Source organism: Schistocerca gregaria, chromosome 1 (assembly GCF_023897955.1).
Source record: "Schistocerca gregaria isolate iqSchGreg1 chromosome 1, iqSchGreg1.2, whole genome shotgun sequence".
Lineage (NCBI taxonomy): Eukaryota > Metazoa > Arthropoda > Insecta > Orthoptera > Acrididae > Schistocerca > Schistocerca gregaria.
This window is the reverse complement of record NC_064920.1, coordinates 1,080,892,542-1,080,910,151: the sequence shown is the minus strand read 5'-3', so window position 1 is coordinate 1,080,910,151 and position 17,610 is coordinate 1,080,892,542. Positions and strand designations below refer to the sequence as shown.

Below are 17,610 nucleotides of genomic sequence, written 5' to 3'. Positions count from 1 at the left end.
CTTATTTGTGACATTTGGGCTAGCGACATTGATGCCCATCTGTCTCTTTCATAGCCAGAAGTCAGAGTCCCTAACAGTGGTGTACCTGCCTCCCTTTCCTCTCGCTGGACCACTGTGTCAGCCACTATCTGTTCCACAAAGCTGAATGTACTTCAGTTTAACTCTGTAGCTGTTGAATTACAGTATTTTGATTTTATCTAATTTTTGCCACTGCATCCTGCCTCACCTTAATTGTGTATTGAAAGAACTTTTTTTTTCCTTTGCTGGAGGGCACTGGTAGGACCAGTGCGCCTTTCACAATGTGAAGGGATACCGCCTATGGATACTGCATTTTTTCTGCACCTCTACTGTGGCTGTCTTCCTCCACCTACTGGCTCATGCAACACCATGCCGACACCCAACTCAGTTCACTCTTGAACCATTCCCTTCTGCCACTCTGTGGTCCTTGCCAGCTTGCCCCATTCCAGATACCGATCTGAATTCTGATTTCTCTCTCTTAATTAAACCCGCTACTACTTTTGTTTCATTGCCCGCACAGCAACCATGTTTGCTTCTACAATAACTGATTACTCTTATTGACAGATGCTAGATATTAAGTCACACTAAGATGGAATGTGGGCATTTGTGCTCATCACATTGACATGTTTCACCTATGGCAGTTCAAGATATCACTTTTTTATTATGAAAGAAACAGTAATGAAAGATTCCATTATTACTATTGCTAGTAGTTTAATGCTTTGGGTCCTTAACCTGAGTACTATTTTTTGTGATATTAGTGTACCTACATCCAGCGCATTATTTATTTTTGTCTAGGTCTGCACCATGTGCCATGTGCATTGGAAAGGCATGGTGTGCATCGTTCTATATCAGAACCTGAAGATGCTGGAGACGATGACGCAACAGACACAACAGGAAGTGAAGATCAGGATTCTGCTCCAGATAACCATACACTTCCTCGTTTACTGGAAGAACAAGAAAAGGTAATGTGCTGTTGTAATATGCACATCTATGTTGGGTGAGAAATATACATATGTGTGCCTGTTGAGCTAAATATTTTATTCTTTAAATTATTAAAATTTGATCATGTAAAGTTTTCATCAAAGGGCAAGAGAATTAAACAGGCAAAGAAAAGAAGAAGAAGAAGAAGAAAATTAAGTGAGGAGCAACTACAGTTTTGTTAATTTCAGTTTTTTTTGCCTTTAAAAGCAAATCTCTGTTTTGTTGTATATTGAATGATGCACTTAAAAATTTAATTGATTTGCATTATTCTTGAGATAAGGGGACAATACTTTCACTTAATTCTCTAACAGAAGTCCGTTCCTTCCTCTCGGGTGACCAATGTCCAGCCAGTGCCAGGTCAGTCCTCATATGATACATCTCCAACGTTTATGGAGAACCAACTGCACCTATACATATGCTATTATTACAATGTGGTCACCACTCAAAAAGGTATTTTAACACTCCTGCCAGAAACTTCCCCTGCACCCTCTCCCCCATGGAGGAATCCACATGTACCCCTTCTTTCTGCATCTAGTGTTTGTTTTTTAAAGTATTTGCACATCATGTGTCACAGGCAAAATGTGGAGACTTGGTGTTCACGTACATGGGCCGGCAGGTACACCAACACTTGTCGTTAATCGGTGAGGCAGATTTAGTTGCACCTCCTCAAATCCTAGAAGCAGGCACTTTAAAGCACTTGGCTGTCTGGGTGGGCTAACTGACATCTGTTATCATGGAGTTATTTAAAATTGTTATGAAATCAGGGATTAAATTGTCCTGTTAAAAGAGGAAATTTGATTACCCTTTGCCCAGTTCAATATTTTTGCAGTGAATTTGAAGCTTTTTGTTTAGTCAGTATTTATTTGTTTCATCAGGCACTCATTCTGGTGGAAAGATCATTTAGAATTAATGTAGCATCTTCAGTTAATACCTCTCATTTTCCATTATATCTACATGTGTTGTAAAAAGGTTTATTGTTTCCATTTTACTTACTGATCTTGCTTTTAATCATAAGGTTGATTCACAGGTACTAAAAGACTAATTACTTTTTTGCAGATCAGTTACATGTTTAGATGTGCACGTATTCAAGGCCTGGACACAACTGAAGGGGTTCTATTGTTTGGTAAAGAACACTTTTATGTAATAGATGGCTTCACTGTTGATAGATCACGTGATATACGTGATATAGAATTACTACCTGAACATGACCACGATCCAATTCTTCCGAGTCCTGGCAGTCCAAGACGCTCACGAGCTATGAGACAGTGCTCAAAATTTGCTTATGAAGATATAAGGTGAGAAATCTTGTTATTTGTAATGCTTCTAGAGATTGCATGTTGATTACTTCTTTATTAAGACTTGCTATCTTTGGGGGTGCATGTGATGGCAACTCCTTATTGTGCATGAGTTACACCGGTTTGTGTATTGTCCAAAATCACCAGATTTCCCCTGGTTGTCCACTGTACCATAGAAACGGCCTTGATAAATACTCCATGGCTCACAAAGCCATTCAGTATCCACTTGAAATAAAAATGTGTATGAAATCAGTAACTGACGAGTCGATGCGGCAGTTGGTACTTCTAATTTCTAACACACTCTCTCTCTCTCTCTCTCTCTAAACTGGAACGGTTCAGGCTACGAGAACTTTGCTTTGTGTCTTACTACTGCCGCTTGTAGTAGTAGTAGTAGTAGTAATAATAATAATAATAATAATAATAATAATAATAATAAAGAAGTGTAGACCCTACAGCACTGTTGTAGCCATTGTGTAGTTACTGTTGTGTTGTGCTGTCCATTAGCTTGTTTATTTTGCAAACTGAATATTGAAGTCAATTCTAGCCTATTTTGGGAATTACATATAATTCTGACAAGGTCTTTTCATGAGATATTGGAGTATATGTGATGTATAGGTTTCAATTTTACGTTCATAGATGTATTATGCACAGTACTTGTGCTGTGGTTGGACAATATGCAGATGATCATCATTCCTTTGTTTCACAAGTTGTAACACTCAGCTCACTGTGTCACACACTAGCATTTGAAAAATAAATATAGTATTGGTAATAATCAAACAATGGAAAATCCAGGATGAAATGTAACAAAAACAGAGAAGGAAAGTTGCTATTCACCATATAGGGGAGATGCTGAGTCGTGATAGGCAAAATAAAAAGATTCACACAATTAAAGCTTTCAGCCATTAAGGCCTTTGTCAGCAGTACACACACACACACACACACATAAACGCAACTTGCACACAGATCTGCAGTCTCAGAGAGGCAGTGTGGTCTCGGCTCTCTGAGACTGCAAATGTGTGTGCAAGTTGCATTTGTGTGTGTGTGTGTGTGTGTGTGTGTGTGTGTGTGTGTGTGTGTACTGCTGACAAAGGCCTTAATGGCCGAAAGCTTTAATTGTGTGAATCTTTTTATTGTGCATATCGCAACTCAGCATCTTCGCTATATGGTGAGTAGCAACTTCCCTTCTCTGGTATAGTATTGGAAAACTTATTTAATCAGTATTACAGTCTTACAGAATAGTGATAATAGTAATGATTTTTAAAAATAATTTAGTCTTGTGACCGAAAGTCAGTTCAAGCCTTTTGTTTTTGCCCCTCAGAAGATTACATTTTACCCCTCAGGAGGGTAATCACCCTCACGATCAGAACCATTGGCCTAGACTAAAGTTCATTCTTAAATACACAAGGGAAAGTACAAAATATTAAATTTTAATGTACTTTTTGCAACTACTTTTGCCTGCATTGCAATTGTGTGTATGTTGTAACAGGATCAATTTGAATGGTACATGGTTTGTGAAATTTATCTCATTACTAAATAGTCACAGTTAAGTTGTGGGCTTTGATATGGCAGACATTTGAGTTATGATAATGTCTGCATATAATATTGTTCAGTGCTTGTGGTTGGTGTTTGAGATGGCTGCTTTCACAGATAGCCTGCTTCTAATGGTAATGAATTTTAGTGAGTATAAAGTATTTTGTGGATACACCAGCAACTCTTTCATCTAACCCATTTGCTGGAATACAACTTGTTGAGCCAAGTCATCAAGACCAAGATTCCCATAAGTCTGGACAAGGTTTTTCTTAAATTTGATGTATGGTGGAATAGTACTTCCATAAGGATTAGTTCCGATGTATTGGAGATCTTTTGTGTTATGAACCATATGTGGATTCGGGTGCCTGTCTCCATTAGTCTTGAAAAGATTTCAGCATATTTGGAATGTTTGTCAGAGCAGATGCAGCATGCATAAGTATGAAGTTGTAAGTGTAGAACACTTTGGAATGGAATGGGGCAGGGTGCTATCAGAGTGGAGACATTATTGGTTGGTTTAATATAGACAGTGATTTTTATGAAGGAATAAATATTGAAGTCAGTATTCAAGAAGGGAGCTCCACCAAGTGAAAGTGAAGAAGTTGAAAAGAGGATATTGAGATTCAGAAGGAATAAAGAGGAAGCATTGGAGATCAAGCTAGAATTTTTTGGATCACTATAGGAAGACTTCTGGATGCATGTGTTGAACAGCTGGAAGTGATTTTCTACCAGATTAATTGTGAAAGTCCCGGAACTTCTGGCTACAGTGAGTTGATTAGTTCAAGATCTATACAAGACTGTGAATGACAGTTCTTTCAGTGATCGTGCGAATGGTACAAAAAATAAAAATGTAAGCAACAAAGCTGGTGCAAGGTTGAACGTGATGAATTTATGGAAGGTTTGCTGGGGGTTATTTTGTGGGAGTGGGGGAGTGTCTCATTTGTATGGCTGTAGGAAACAAGTGAGACAGTTTTTGAACTTCTCTTTAGCTTAGCTCTGATAAGTTAGCATGAAGGAAAGTGAATCTTCTGGAAGTTAAAATTTAAACTGTATGAGGAGCCAAAGGAGAGATCTTTGGAGAGAACTGAGACCTTTGCATGTTTTTGGAGGATAGGGTGCCAAAACTGATTATAGTTTTATGTTCTTTGTTTTGTGCAGAGTGAGAGTTAACACCACTTGCTTGAAAGCAGTGTGGGTTAGATGAATTTTTATTAAAAAACTGGCACCATGTGAATCTTAAACCATTAGGTTTATTGCTAGTTACATGAGTTGTATTTAGGACCAGTATGTTAAGCCTGTGTACTATTTAGACTTGAGCTCACTGTCTACCTTCTGACAAGTGAACTAACAGCATGATCACTATGGCCCTGTCAGTACCAACCTAAAGTGATTGTACAAGTGCACAACCTAGAATAACTTTGACTTGACTGCATGTAATGGTCGATGGTGTGCTGCTGCCTTTTGGTCCAAACAATTAAGCATTGATGTGGCTTTGTGTAATAATCATCATAATTTTATAGAATTAGGCAAGTGTTTCCAAATACATTAAATCAAAATTATTGCTAATGAAATGAGGTGTAGTATCCCAAAGGATAATGAAGTAGTTTAATGGATTGGTTTAAATTCAACTTGTAATTTCACTTGCAAGTAAAGAATCAGACAAGTGGAGTATGAAAAGGTGGTCATACATTTCTAAATAAACCTGCAGCAGATAAATGATTCAGTGTGTCATACAGAGCACCAAATCAGAAGTTCCAAAGACTAATGAATGTCAGAGTTTGTAGCATGTGTAACAATTTCAACATTTTGTAAGGTTCTCAAAGTTCTACTGAAACTTGGTTAAAAAGACCTCTGCTCTTCCAACAACAAAGATCAGAAACCCCTCTTCACTTCTGCAACCAAAACAAAAAAAAGATTACAAGGCTCTTCTGCTTGCCTACTCCAGAGCTTGGTCACATGACCACCTACTGCAGTCATGTCTGTTACTTTCCTTGGCCCACCTTATCAGAAATATAAGGAGCATTAAAAAAAAAAAGATCCGGAGGCATAATTACATAAACCAGTACCTGTATGTTAGAAGTATTGACCCTGGCTGCTGAGACACTTGTCCCACTGTGACACAAGGCAGTAAATGACTGTCTTATAAAATTCCTGCGGTTGCGATGCTAACCAGTTCTGCACGTACAGCTGGACATTGCTGTCAGAGGTGAATCGTTTGCCCCTCAGAGCCTTTTTAAGGGGATCTATAGCATAATCACAGGGAGAGAGCCGGATTGTTTGGAGGGTGACTGAAAACCTCCCATTTGAATTTCTGGAGGAGTGCTGAGACTGTGTTGGCTGTATGAGGCTTTGCATTGTCGTGGAGCAGAATGACCCCACGGGTGAGATTGCCTGGTCGTTTTGATTTGATCGCTTGGCGAAGGGTGGTCAAGGTTTGCAAGTAACACAGGGCATCCACTGTTGTCCTGTGCTGCAGGAAGTGAATCAGTAGGGGACCACCTTGGTCCCCTTAAAAAGGCTCTGAGGAGCAAACGATTCACCTCTGACGACAATGTCCAACTGTATGCGTGGAACTGGTTAACATCGCAGCCCCGGGAATTTTATTAGACAGTCATCACATCCTTGTGTCACAGTGGGACAAGTGTCTCTACAGGCAGGGCCAATACTTCAAACATACAGGTACTGGCTTCTGTAATTATGTCTCAAGCTCGTTTCTTTTTGAACGCCCCTTATACACTTTACACTCTTTTGTATAAATTATAAAATTTTAATACAGATGTTCTTAAATCTACCTTTTATATTTGTGTCTTATCCCATAACTAATATCTATATTTTATGTTTTTAATTTATTATTTTACTTCTGTTCAGAAAGGAAATCACAGAAGCTAGTCAAATACATGTCTGTGTTTTACTCATCACTGTGGCACTACAAGACTCAGCACATTCTTAATGTTTTTTTTTTTTTTTTTACAAACATAACAAGTCATATTTACATAAATCATTACCATGTAGACCCGACTGCTGTGTCAACATGCTGACACTAACTATGTGTTTGTGTGCAGAATTCTGCTTTATTAAATTTTAATTAAAATTAAAAATAATTCAACAATTTCTTTTCATGGATATCACACAATGAGCTAGCTCATGACCTATTTGTTGGGGTATTGTATGTGTTAATAAGATGTTTTCTAATGATTATTATGCATAATAAATAAATAAACATTTAAATTTTAATGACCTGTAAACAAGATGACATATAAATATGCTAATAATTTTATTGCATTTAGGACTTCCGCTAATTCCAAAAATGTCCTTATATTTTCTGTATCTCAGCAATAGGCGGTTTTGGCAATTTTAGTAGGTGTACAATACTTTTAATTTAACACACTCAGTTGCCAGGCCATGTTGGCATTCACCTCCTTTGTTGCCAAGTGTGTTAGCCTTGAGCTTTGCCCGGGGCCATGCCCTGTCTGTGGACAAGCCAGTCTTCATCCACTTTGCTCGTGCTGTGGCCCTGTCCAACATTCCCAATTCACCCAGTCTTGCCACACGCAACTAGCTGGCTATCCACCACACACCTCCTTGTAGCACTCTAAAGATTGGCCAAGCCGCTTATTTTGTCACATAGCAACCTGTAAATAGACAGCATGTAGCCATTATTTGAAATCAAGTTATGTAACCCTATCCTGTTCCCCTTAATTTTGATAAGAAACTTGAAGATGATCTGTGGAAAACATAACTAACTGAACAAGTTTAAAGGATCTTTGGGTGGATAGTGGTATTTCAATGTAGAAACAAGAGAATAATAGTTTTGACATCTCTGTCTGAGTGTACTTCTCCAATTATTTGACAGCAAATGTGTCTGTAAGGTAGATGGGAAATTGGAATGTGGAAGTGTTTGTGAGAACAAACTCTGGATTTTGTATAGGTGATTTCCGATCTTCTCCCATTCAAGAAATCGCCAGAGATTGGTAGAAATATTGTTCAGAGATTCACAGTGTTTTAACAGTTTTGTCATAGAGGTTGTGTGATATGCTCAGGTCAGAAGTCCACATTTAAATCTACAAGATTATTCTATAACATATGTGGAAGAATCATTTTCAGAATACTGTATTTCTTGACTGTACCACTCTCAGATAGCATGTGAGGAAAATTAACACCTAAAAACATTGAAAAATGCCGCCCGCCAACTTTTTTTAATGGTTGCCATACTAGCCTCTATGGCATTCTCTCTAAGTGTTCACCAGCAAAACAGTGTCATTGGTTCACCTTCCCCACCACATGTGATAATTACATTGTAGATTATTCATAATAGTAATTTTTATGTATTTAGTGAAAGTGACAACTTTGAAATTTGATTTTATCATGTAAAGATTTTTTTTTCAAACAATGGAAAATCCGGAATGAAATGTAACAATATTGTGAGAAGAAAAGTTGCTACTCACCATATAGGGGAGATACTGATTCGCAGATAGGCAAAACAAAAAGATTTTCTCACTTAAAGCTTTCAGCTTATAGCCTTTGTCAACAATAGACACACACACAAGCGCGCGCACACACAGCTGCAATCCCAGGCAACTGAAACCACAATTTTTGTTGTGCCTACCTGCGATTCAGCATCTCCTCTATATGGTGAGTAGCAGCTTTCCTTCTCATGATATTGTTGAAAAAATTTTTTTAGTGCTTGTGTGTCTTATCTCTCATTTCCTATATTTCATGGTCTGTTGCCACTTTTTTAAAATGCTGACTTCTTGTCTAAATCATTTTGTAATGTGTATTCATCTTCTAATTACTTTATTGGATAGTATGTGACAGCTTCAGTAATAAAAGTCTAAGAGAACTGCTCCGATTGTCTCGTAAATAGTTTGTCTAGATTAAGAACATGGAGGGCCTATAATGCTTCCTCAGAGAACTGTTATTCTAACTTTACTGTCAGTAGATGCTTTCTTTCATTTACTACTAATTGCGACCTTTCTGATAGAAAGTCCTAAATCCAATCACACAACTGAGACTGAACTCCATACACTTGCAAATTGATTAGCCATTTGTGCAGTACATCACAAGCCTTCTGGAAATCTAGAAATTCAGAATCAGTTTTAGAGCCCTTATCAATAGCACTCATTACTTCACATGAATCAAGAGCCGCTGCATTTTACAAGAATGTTTTTTTTTTTTTCTGAACCTATGCTGGTTGTGTGTCGATAGTTCACATGGTTGGACTCATGCTAGCTGCTAGTTTTCAAGATTGTTCAGCCCCTCTGCGAGTCCGGGGGTTAGAATAGTCCCGAGGTATTCCTGCCTGTCGTAAGAGGCGACTAAAAGGAGTCCCTCCCCCTCAAGGGGGTAGTTGGCGCCTGCGTCTGGAGACGGACAGTTCCACGACCTATATTTGTGGTCATTTTGGTTTGTTCACTTCTTCTGGTTTCTTCCTTCCTTTAGTTGGTTCCTTTCTTTGTTCTTCTCCATCTCACTGTCTTACTTACTCTTTCCCTTGCCTTCTTCTCCTTGCCTTCTTCTCCTTGCCTTCTTCTCCTTGCCTTCTTCTCCTTGCCTTCTCTGGTCTCCGCCTCGGCATTTGAGACAGTCTGCCCTTTCTTTCCCTCTCTCCTTTCTTTTTCCTCTTCTTCCTTCCTCCCTGTGCATGCCTGAAGGCCGACCCACGCGTTTGCACGCGTAGCCGGTGACGGGGTAACGCGTAATTCCCCGCCCTGGGAAGACAAGTAAGGCACGCACGTACCTGGTAAAGGCCAGGCCCAGGGAGGGGTGATTGCCTGAGCTGACACCTTCCGACCATGCCGATTGATCCCTCCGTCCGTTTCTAGGGATGTGTGACCTGAGGTGCGAACAATCACCTAAGGTGGGAGTGCCCTCTGAGAGGGTCCCCACAAGGAAGGAGCGCGCCATCGGAGATGCTGGCAATCATGGGGATTCCTCCGCAATGGATTTCTCTTCTTCTTCTCTCTCGACTTCTGCCCACAAACAGAAACTTGAGCAGCCACCAGTGACAAAAGTACTACCGCCTGCCCCACAGTTCCTCATAGTTTCTCGATCTGAGGATGGAAAGGATTTTTCCTCTGTCAACCCTTTCATTATCCAGAAGGGCGTAGATGCCATAGCCGGATCGGTCAAGTCTTGTACCAGGTTGCGTAATGGTACCTTGTTACTAGAAACTGAGAGTGCCTTTCAGGCACAAAAACTGCTTCGGGCCACACTCCTGTACACGTTCCCTGTCCGGGTGGAGGCTCAGCGCACTTTAAATTCGTGTCGTGGTGTGGTATATACTAGATCACTTGACAGATTGACTGACAAGGAGATTCAGTCTTTCCTCGCTGAGCAGGACGTGACGGCTGTCCATAGGGTCATGAAAAAGGTCAACAATGACCTTGTACCGACCCGGACACTTTTCTTGACCTTTGATAGTGTTCAGCTGCCATCGCGCATCAAAGTGGGCTACGAGGTTATTTCTGTTCGCCCCTATGTCCCGACACCTACGCGCTGCTACCAGTGTCAGCGTTTTAATCACACTCGCCAGTCTTGTTCCAATGCGGCCAAATGTGTCACTTGTGGCAGGGATGCCCATGAGGGTGACTGTCCATCTCCGTCTCCTCGTTGTGTGAACTGTCACGGTCACCATGCCGCGTCCTCCCGCGACTGTCCCATCAACAAGAAAGAACTCTGTATCCAAGAAATTCGGGTCAAAGAGAAAGTGTCCACCTCGGCTTCTCGCAAGCTATTCGCTAGTAGGAAGCCCACGCTGCTCCCAGCGGGGAAATACAGTACCGTCCTCGCCTCTCCTCGGACTACCAGGGAGGTGGCGACGCAAACATGCGATCTGGCCTTCAGCACTACGGTCGTCCGTTCAGCCAGTGCTAAGATCGCCCGCTCGACATCTCCTCTTCCTCCCATCACCCCTCCGACACAAGCACCTTTATCAGCTTCTGCCAGGACGAAGACCCAGAAGTCAAATGCACGGGCATTCAAGAAGGAACCGTCTCGTGCAAACCTCCTACGTACCTCGAACACTCAGCCATTGACCAAAAACGACCTTCCAAGAAGGCTTATAGGAAGCACAGTTCTCCTTCCCCGCCAAGGCGCATTTCTTCTCCTGCGCCACCCAGCGGTTGCCGCCCCAGGCCGTCATCCGTTTCGCCTGGCCGCATCCCTGGTAGCTGAACATCTGGCCGTTCACCAGCGGAGGAAGCTCCCCCTCCCGGCCATCTTAACAAGATGGCCAATGAACCTATAGAACAAATAGACGATGATTGTCCGCCTACTGCTAGCGGCGGCAGTGCTCGCTCGAAGCCGGGCCCTCACCGGCCTTCGAGATGACCCCTTCTTGCATCTCCTTCTTCTCACGATGGCACTTATTCACTGGAATATTTGCACCATTCGCTCCAACCGAGAGGACTTGAAATTTCTGCTCCGCTTGCACCATCCGCTCGTCGTAGCCCTCCAGGAAACGAAGCTACGCCCATGCGATCACATTGCCTTGGCACACTACACCTCTGTGCGTTTTGACCTACCCCCTGTGGCAGGTATTCCGGCTCATGGAGGGGTTATGTTGCTGGTCCGGGATGATATCTACTATGATCCCATCACATTGCACACCGGCCTGCAGGCAGTTGCCGTCCGCATTACTCTCCCCACTTTTACATTTTCCATTTGTACCGTTTACACTCCATCGTCATCTGCCGTTACCAGGGCAGACATGATGCAAATTATTGCTCAGCTTCCTGCACCATTTTTGTTAACTGGAGACTTCAGTGCTCACCATCCTCTTTGGGGCTCTCCAGCATCCTGCCCGAGGGGCTCCCTGTTAGCAGACATTTTCAACCAGCTCAATCTTGTCTGCCTCAATACTTGCACCCCTACTTTCCTTTCAGACACCTCTTACACCTATTTCCATTTAGACCTCTCTGTATGTACTACCCAACTTGCACGCCGGTTTGAGTGGTATGCACTTTCTGATAAATATTCGAGCAACCACTTCCCGTGTGTTATCCATCTCCTGCATCATACCCCCTCACCATGCTCAACTAGCTGGAACATCTCCAAAGCAGACTGGGGGCTCTTCTCTTCCAGGGCGACCTTTTAGGATCAAAGCTTCACAAGCTGCGATAGTCAGGCGCACACCTCACGGAAGTCATTCTCACTGCTGCTGAATATTCCATCCCTCGCACGACTTCTTCTCCACGTCGCGTACCGGTCCCCTGGTGGACCGCAGCATGTAGAGATGCTTTACGTGCTCGTCGACGTGCTTTCCGCACCTTTAAACGCCACTCTACAGTGGCGAATTGTATCAATTATAAACGATTATGTGTGCAGTGTCATCATATTTTTAAAGAAAGCAAGAAAGCCAGCTGGGCTGCTTTCACAAGCACCTTCAACAGTTTTGCTCCTCCTCCTGTTGTCTGGGGTAGCCTGCGCCGGCTATCTGGCACTAAGGTCCACTCACCAGTTTCTGGTTTGACGGTCGCGAATGACGTTCTTGTGGCCCCTGAGGATGTCTCCAATGCCTTCGGCCGCTTTTTCGCAGAGGTTTCGAGCTCCACTCATTACCCCCCTGCCTTCCTCATCCGAAAACAGGCAGAGGACGCTCAGCCACCTAACTTCCACTCCTCGAATCGTGAAAGTTATAATGCCCCATTCACCATGAGGGAACTCGAAAATGCACTTGCCCGGTCACGGTCCTCTGCTCCAGGGCCTGATTCTATTCATATTCAGACGCTGAAGAACCTTTCTCCAGCAGGTAAAGGTTTCCTTCTTCGTACTTACAATCGCATTTGGATTGAGGGACATGTTCCCGTGAGTCTATTGTTGTACCGATTCCTAAGCCGGGGAAGGACAAGCACTTGCCTTCCAGTTATCGATTCATCTTGCTTACCAGCTGTGTCTGTAAGGTGATGGAGCGAATGGTTAACTCTCGTTTGGTTTGAATCTCGACGCCTACTTACCAATGTACAATGTGGATTTCGTAGGCGCCGCTCTGCTGTTGACCATCTGGTTACCTTGTCGACTTTCATTATGAATAACTTCTTGCGGAAGCGCCCGACCGCGGCTGTGTTCTTTGATTTGGAGAAGGCTTACGACACCTGTTGGAGGGCGGGCATTCTCCGCACCATGCATACATGGGGCCTTCGCGGTCACCTCCCTCTTTTTACTCGTTCCTTTTTAATGGATCGACAGTTCAGGGTACGTGTGGGTTCTGTCCTGTCAGACACCTTTCGCCAGGAGAATGGGGTGCCACAGGGCTCCGTTGTGAGCGTCGCTCTCTTCGCCATAGCGATCAATCCAATAATGGATTGCCTCCCAGCTGATGTATCAGGCTCCCTTTTCATGGACGATTTTACCATCTATTGCAGCGCGCAGTGTACATGTTTCCTGGAGCGCTGTCTTCAGCGTTCTCTTGACCGTCTTTACTCCTGGAGTGTCGCCAATGGCTTCCGTTTTTCTGCCGAGAAGACTGTCTGTATTAACTTCTTGCGCTACAAAGAGTTTCTCCCACCATCCTTACGACTCGGTCCCCTTCCTCTCCCATTTGTGGAGACAACAAAATTTTTAGGTCTTACATTTGACAGGAAACTTAGCTGGTCTCCACATGTGTCATATTTGGCTGCCCGTTGTACCCGTTCTCTAAATGTCCTCCTTGTTCTCAGCGGTATGTCATGGGGAGCGGATCGAACCGTCCTACTTCGCCTATATCGGTCGATCATCCGCTCCAAGCTGGATTATGGGAGCTTTGTATACTCCTCTGCACGGCCGTCCATCTTATGCTGCCTCAAATCCATACAACATCGGGGTTTACGTCGTGCGATCGGAGCGTTTTATACTAGTCCCGTCGAGAGTTCATGCTGAAGCCGGTGAATTGCCACTCACCTACCGGCGCGATATACTGCTTTGTCGTTACACCTGTCGGCTACTGTCAATGCCCGACCACCCATCGTATCGTTCCTTTTTTTGACAACTCTCTCAGCCGCCAATACGGGTGTGTATGTCTCTGCCCTGCTACCCCTGGAGTTTGCTTTTGTCGCCTCCTTCAACACATTGATTTCTCACTCCCTGCAACCTTTAGAGTGGGCGAGAGCCACACGCCACCTTGGCTCCAGGCTCAGGTTCGCGTTCACCTTGACCTCAGCTCGCTCCCAAAGGAGGTTACCCCCGGTTTGGTATACCACTCCCGTTTTGTCGAACTTCGTTCGAAGTTCAATAATATGACCTTCATTTATACAGATGGCTCTAAGATCAATGACGGGTCGGGTGTTCTTTTATTGTCGGGGCACAAAGTTTCAAATACCGGCTACATGGCCATTGTTCAGCCTTCACAGCTGAGCTCTGTGCCCTCTACCAGGCTGTTCTTTACGTATGCCGCCATCGACATTCTGCTTATGTCATCTGCTCCGATTCTCTGAGCACCATCCAGAGCCTCAGTGATCCGTATCCGGTTTACCTTTCATGCACCGGATCCAACGCGCTCTGGTGGACGACGGGTCTCCAGTTAGCTTTATGTGGGTTCCTGGCCATGTCGGTATCCCTGGGAACGAAGCTGCAGATGCCGCGGCCAAGGCTGCGGTCCTCCAGTCTCGGACGGCTTCTTGTTGTGTCCCTTCATCAGATTGTAGCAGGGTCATTTGTCGGCGCGTTTTATCGCTGTGGCATGCCGATTGGGCTGCACTTATGGATGACAAGCTTCGGGCCTTGAAACCTCTTCCCGCGGCTTGGACTTCCTCCTCACGCCCTTCTTGGCAGGAGGAGGTCGTTTTGGCCTGGCTACGAATTGGACACTGCCGATTCAGCCATCACCATCTGCTGGCGGCTGCGCCGGCGCTGTTCTGTCCATGTGGGCAATTGCTGATGGTCCGCCACATTTTAACGTCCTGTCCGGATTTTACTACACTGTGTCTTGATCTTGGCCTGCCATGTACTCTGGATGCATTTTAGCGGATGACCCAGGAGCTGCTGCTCGCGTTCTTCGTTTTATCAACTTGACACACCTGTCTAAGGACGTTTGATTATGCTGTTGTTTTTTAATCCTATGCCTGTTAATACGTCTTTTATAGTGTTGTCCCTTTTAGTTGCTGTTTTAACCTTGTGGCTCGCAGTGTATTCCTAACTTAGTCAGGGCGCTAATGACCATTGTAGTTGTGCGCACTAAAACCACAAAAAAACAACAACAATGGTTCTGAACTCTGTATAGAATAACAAGGTTTTGTTAGGTGTAGTGGCTTTTATTTGTGAACGTATGTGGTGTATGATGTAGCAGGTGAAAGCTTATGTTGCTGGACGTATCTGTCTTCATATTAGCTGTAGGTCATAACCTTTTATATCAACGGTGATTGTAACTTTTATGTGATTCTTGGCTGAACATTTCATTAAATTGCAACACTGTTTCAGGGAAGTTCATAAAAGGCGCTATCTTCTCCAACCCATGGCTCTTGAAGTGTTTTCTGGAGATGGCCGCAATTACTTACTTGCATTTCAAAAAAAGCAGCGTAACAAGGTGTATCAGAGGTAATATCATGTTTAAATTTAGTTTATTATAACATATCTTATAAATTACAGAATATTTGTGCTCAGTTTAACTAATACAGTAATACATATTACCAAAAACATGTATTTAGATATTTCCAAATGAAAGAGGTGCAGAATTTTTTTATAGATGGAGGTTAAAGTAGTAACAGTATTGTAAAGTGATCACTCAACTACTTTAAATTTGTGTCACATATTCTTTGCGAAAGGCATCATGAGATTTATATGTAGAAGTTTCAGAATGAAAAAATTAAAGCAGGAAAATGAAATTGCCTTTCATGCTAGTAATTTTGAAAACATTGTTGAAAAATTGACTGTTCTCTACATATAATATCAGTCAAGATTTCATGAGATTTAGTGAATAGATATCCTTGGAGACATTATTTTCCACCTACTAATACTAGGAAGCTGGTGGCAGATATTAAAACTTCATAATTCAGTGTTTCTCTTTAATTCTTCTGCCCACATATTGAATCATATTAGTATTGCAACATATTTTTCAGCTATTCTTAGATCCACATAATTTCAAATTCTTTTTCATGTTAGTTTCATCATCATGATCAATTGATATGTGCTAACCACTGAGAATGATCATGCTGAGAAAATAGCAGTTATTGTTTAATAGTTTCAATTGTACATATGAAGTGCTGATAAGTAAATTAAAAACAGAAAAACTGCAGAAGAAAGTAGTTACATATGCTGACTTCAGCATAGATGTGAGACATTATGTTCCACCTACTAATACTAGGAAGCTGGTGGCAGATATTAAAACTTCATAATTCAGTGTTTCTCTTTAATTCTTCTGCCCACATATTGAATCATATTAGTATTGCAACATATTTTTCAGCTATTCTTAGATCCACATAATTTCAAATTCTTTTTCATGTTAGTTTCATCATCATGATCAATTGATATGTGCTAACCACTGAGAATGATCATGCTGAGAAAATAGCAGTTATTGTTTAATAGTTTCAATTGTACATATGAAGTGCTGATAAGTAAATTAAAAACAGAAAAACTGCAGAAGAAAGTAGTTACATATGCTGACTTCAGCATAGATGTAACAACTGATAAATGATGAATGACACAGCAAAATGAAGAGAAAATGACCCTCTAAAGCAGGCATGGTCAACCTTTGGTTTCTCATGCTTATTTAATCTTGCAGGCCCATCGTGTGTTGTGGCAACAGTTATTTTAAATATCATACGAAATCAAAACCAGGAAGACTAGATGGAATTTCAATTCTGTTGAAAAAAAGGGAACCACAGAACAATGACTAGCTGATCAGATCCGTGTAATAATAAAAAATAACAGGATACCCCAATCAGAATTAGAAAACATCAAACAATAAGTACAACAAATACTGGAACAAAATAATGTGCAATCAGAAGAAGAAGAAAATACAGCAATGGACTCAAACACCCCAGAGCAAACAAAGAAAGAACAACACACATCAATTAAACAATCGGAGGAAAACGAAATCTTAAGACTGCCACCAGAACAAGTACAAATAGAACACGAAGTGACACACGTTAGATATAGAAGAAAAATTTCAGCTGACATATATAGAATACAAAGACACAAATACAGACATTAGACCATTCTTGCATAGACCGCCAAATAACCCACAAGTCGAAACAACAATAAAAACTATCAACACAATCATACACAACAAAATAAATGAAAACACAACTATGGAAGAGTTACAACTACTGGTTTATATAGGAGCACTCACTACACTAAATATACACACTAGGCAGAGATCAGAACCAACCAACACGCAGAAGGAACCCACAAAACCAGCATGGCAACACAGGCTACAGATCAGAATAGAAAAACTGAGAAAAGACATTGGACAGCTAACACAATTTATAAGACATCAAATGTCAGAAGAAGAAAAAAAACGAAAAAGGTTAGGTAAAATCTCACAACAAGAAGCGATAGAACAATTAGATGAAAAGAAGCAGAAATTACAAGCATTGGCCGAACGACTTAGAAGATACAAAAAAAAAGTGAAAATAGAAGGAAACAAAACCAAACATTCAACACAAACCAAAAGAAATTTTACCAGACAACAGATAACACACACATTAAAATAGACAATCCACCAAACATAACAGACATGGAACACTTCTGGAGCAACATATGGTCAAACCCGGTACAACGTAACAGGCATGCACGGTGGATAGAAGCAGAAACAGACACATACAAGATGATACCACAAATGCCTGAAGTGATAATTTTGCAACATGAAGTCACCAAA

General features: G+C 42.0%; 1 protein-coding gene across 1 annotated transcript in view; it reads left to right on the top strand.

The window, feature by feature from the left end:
* LOC126281874 (WD repeat and FYVE domain-containing protein 3) overlaps positions 1-17,610 on the top strand; it is a 289,780-nt gene that overhangs the window by 205,552 nt on the left and 66,618 nt on the right. The window contains exons 40-42 of the mRNA XM_049981155.1: positions 814-980; positions 2,056-2,294; positions 15,213-15,329. Of these exons, the coding sequence (XP_049837112.1) occupies positions 814-980; positions 2,056-2,294; positions 15,213-15,329 (523 nt within the window). The remainder of the gene's footprint in view (positions 1-813; positions 981-2,055; positions 2,295-15,212; positions 15,330-17,610) is intronic.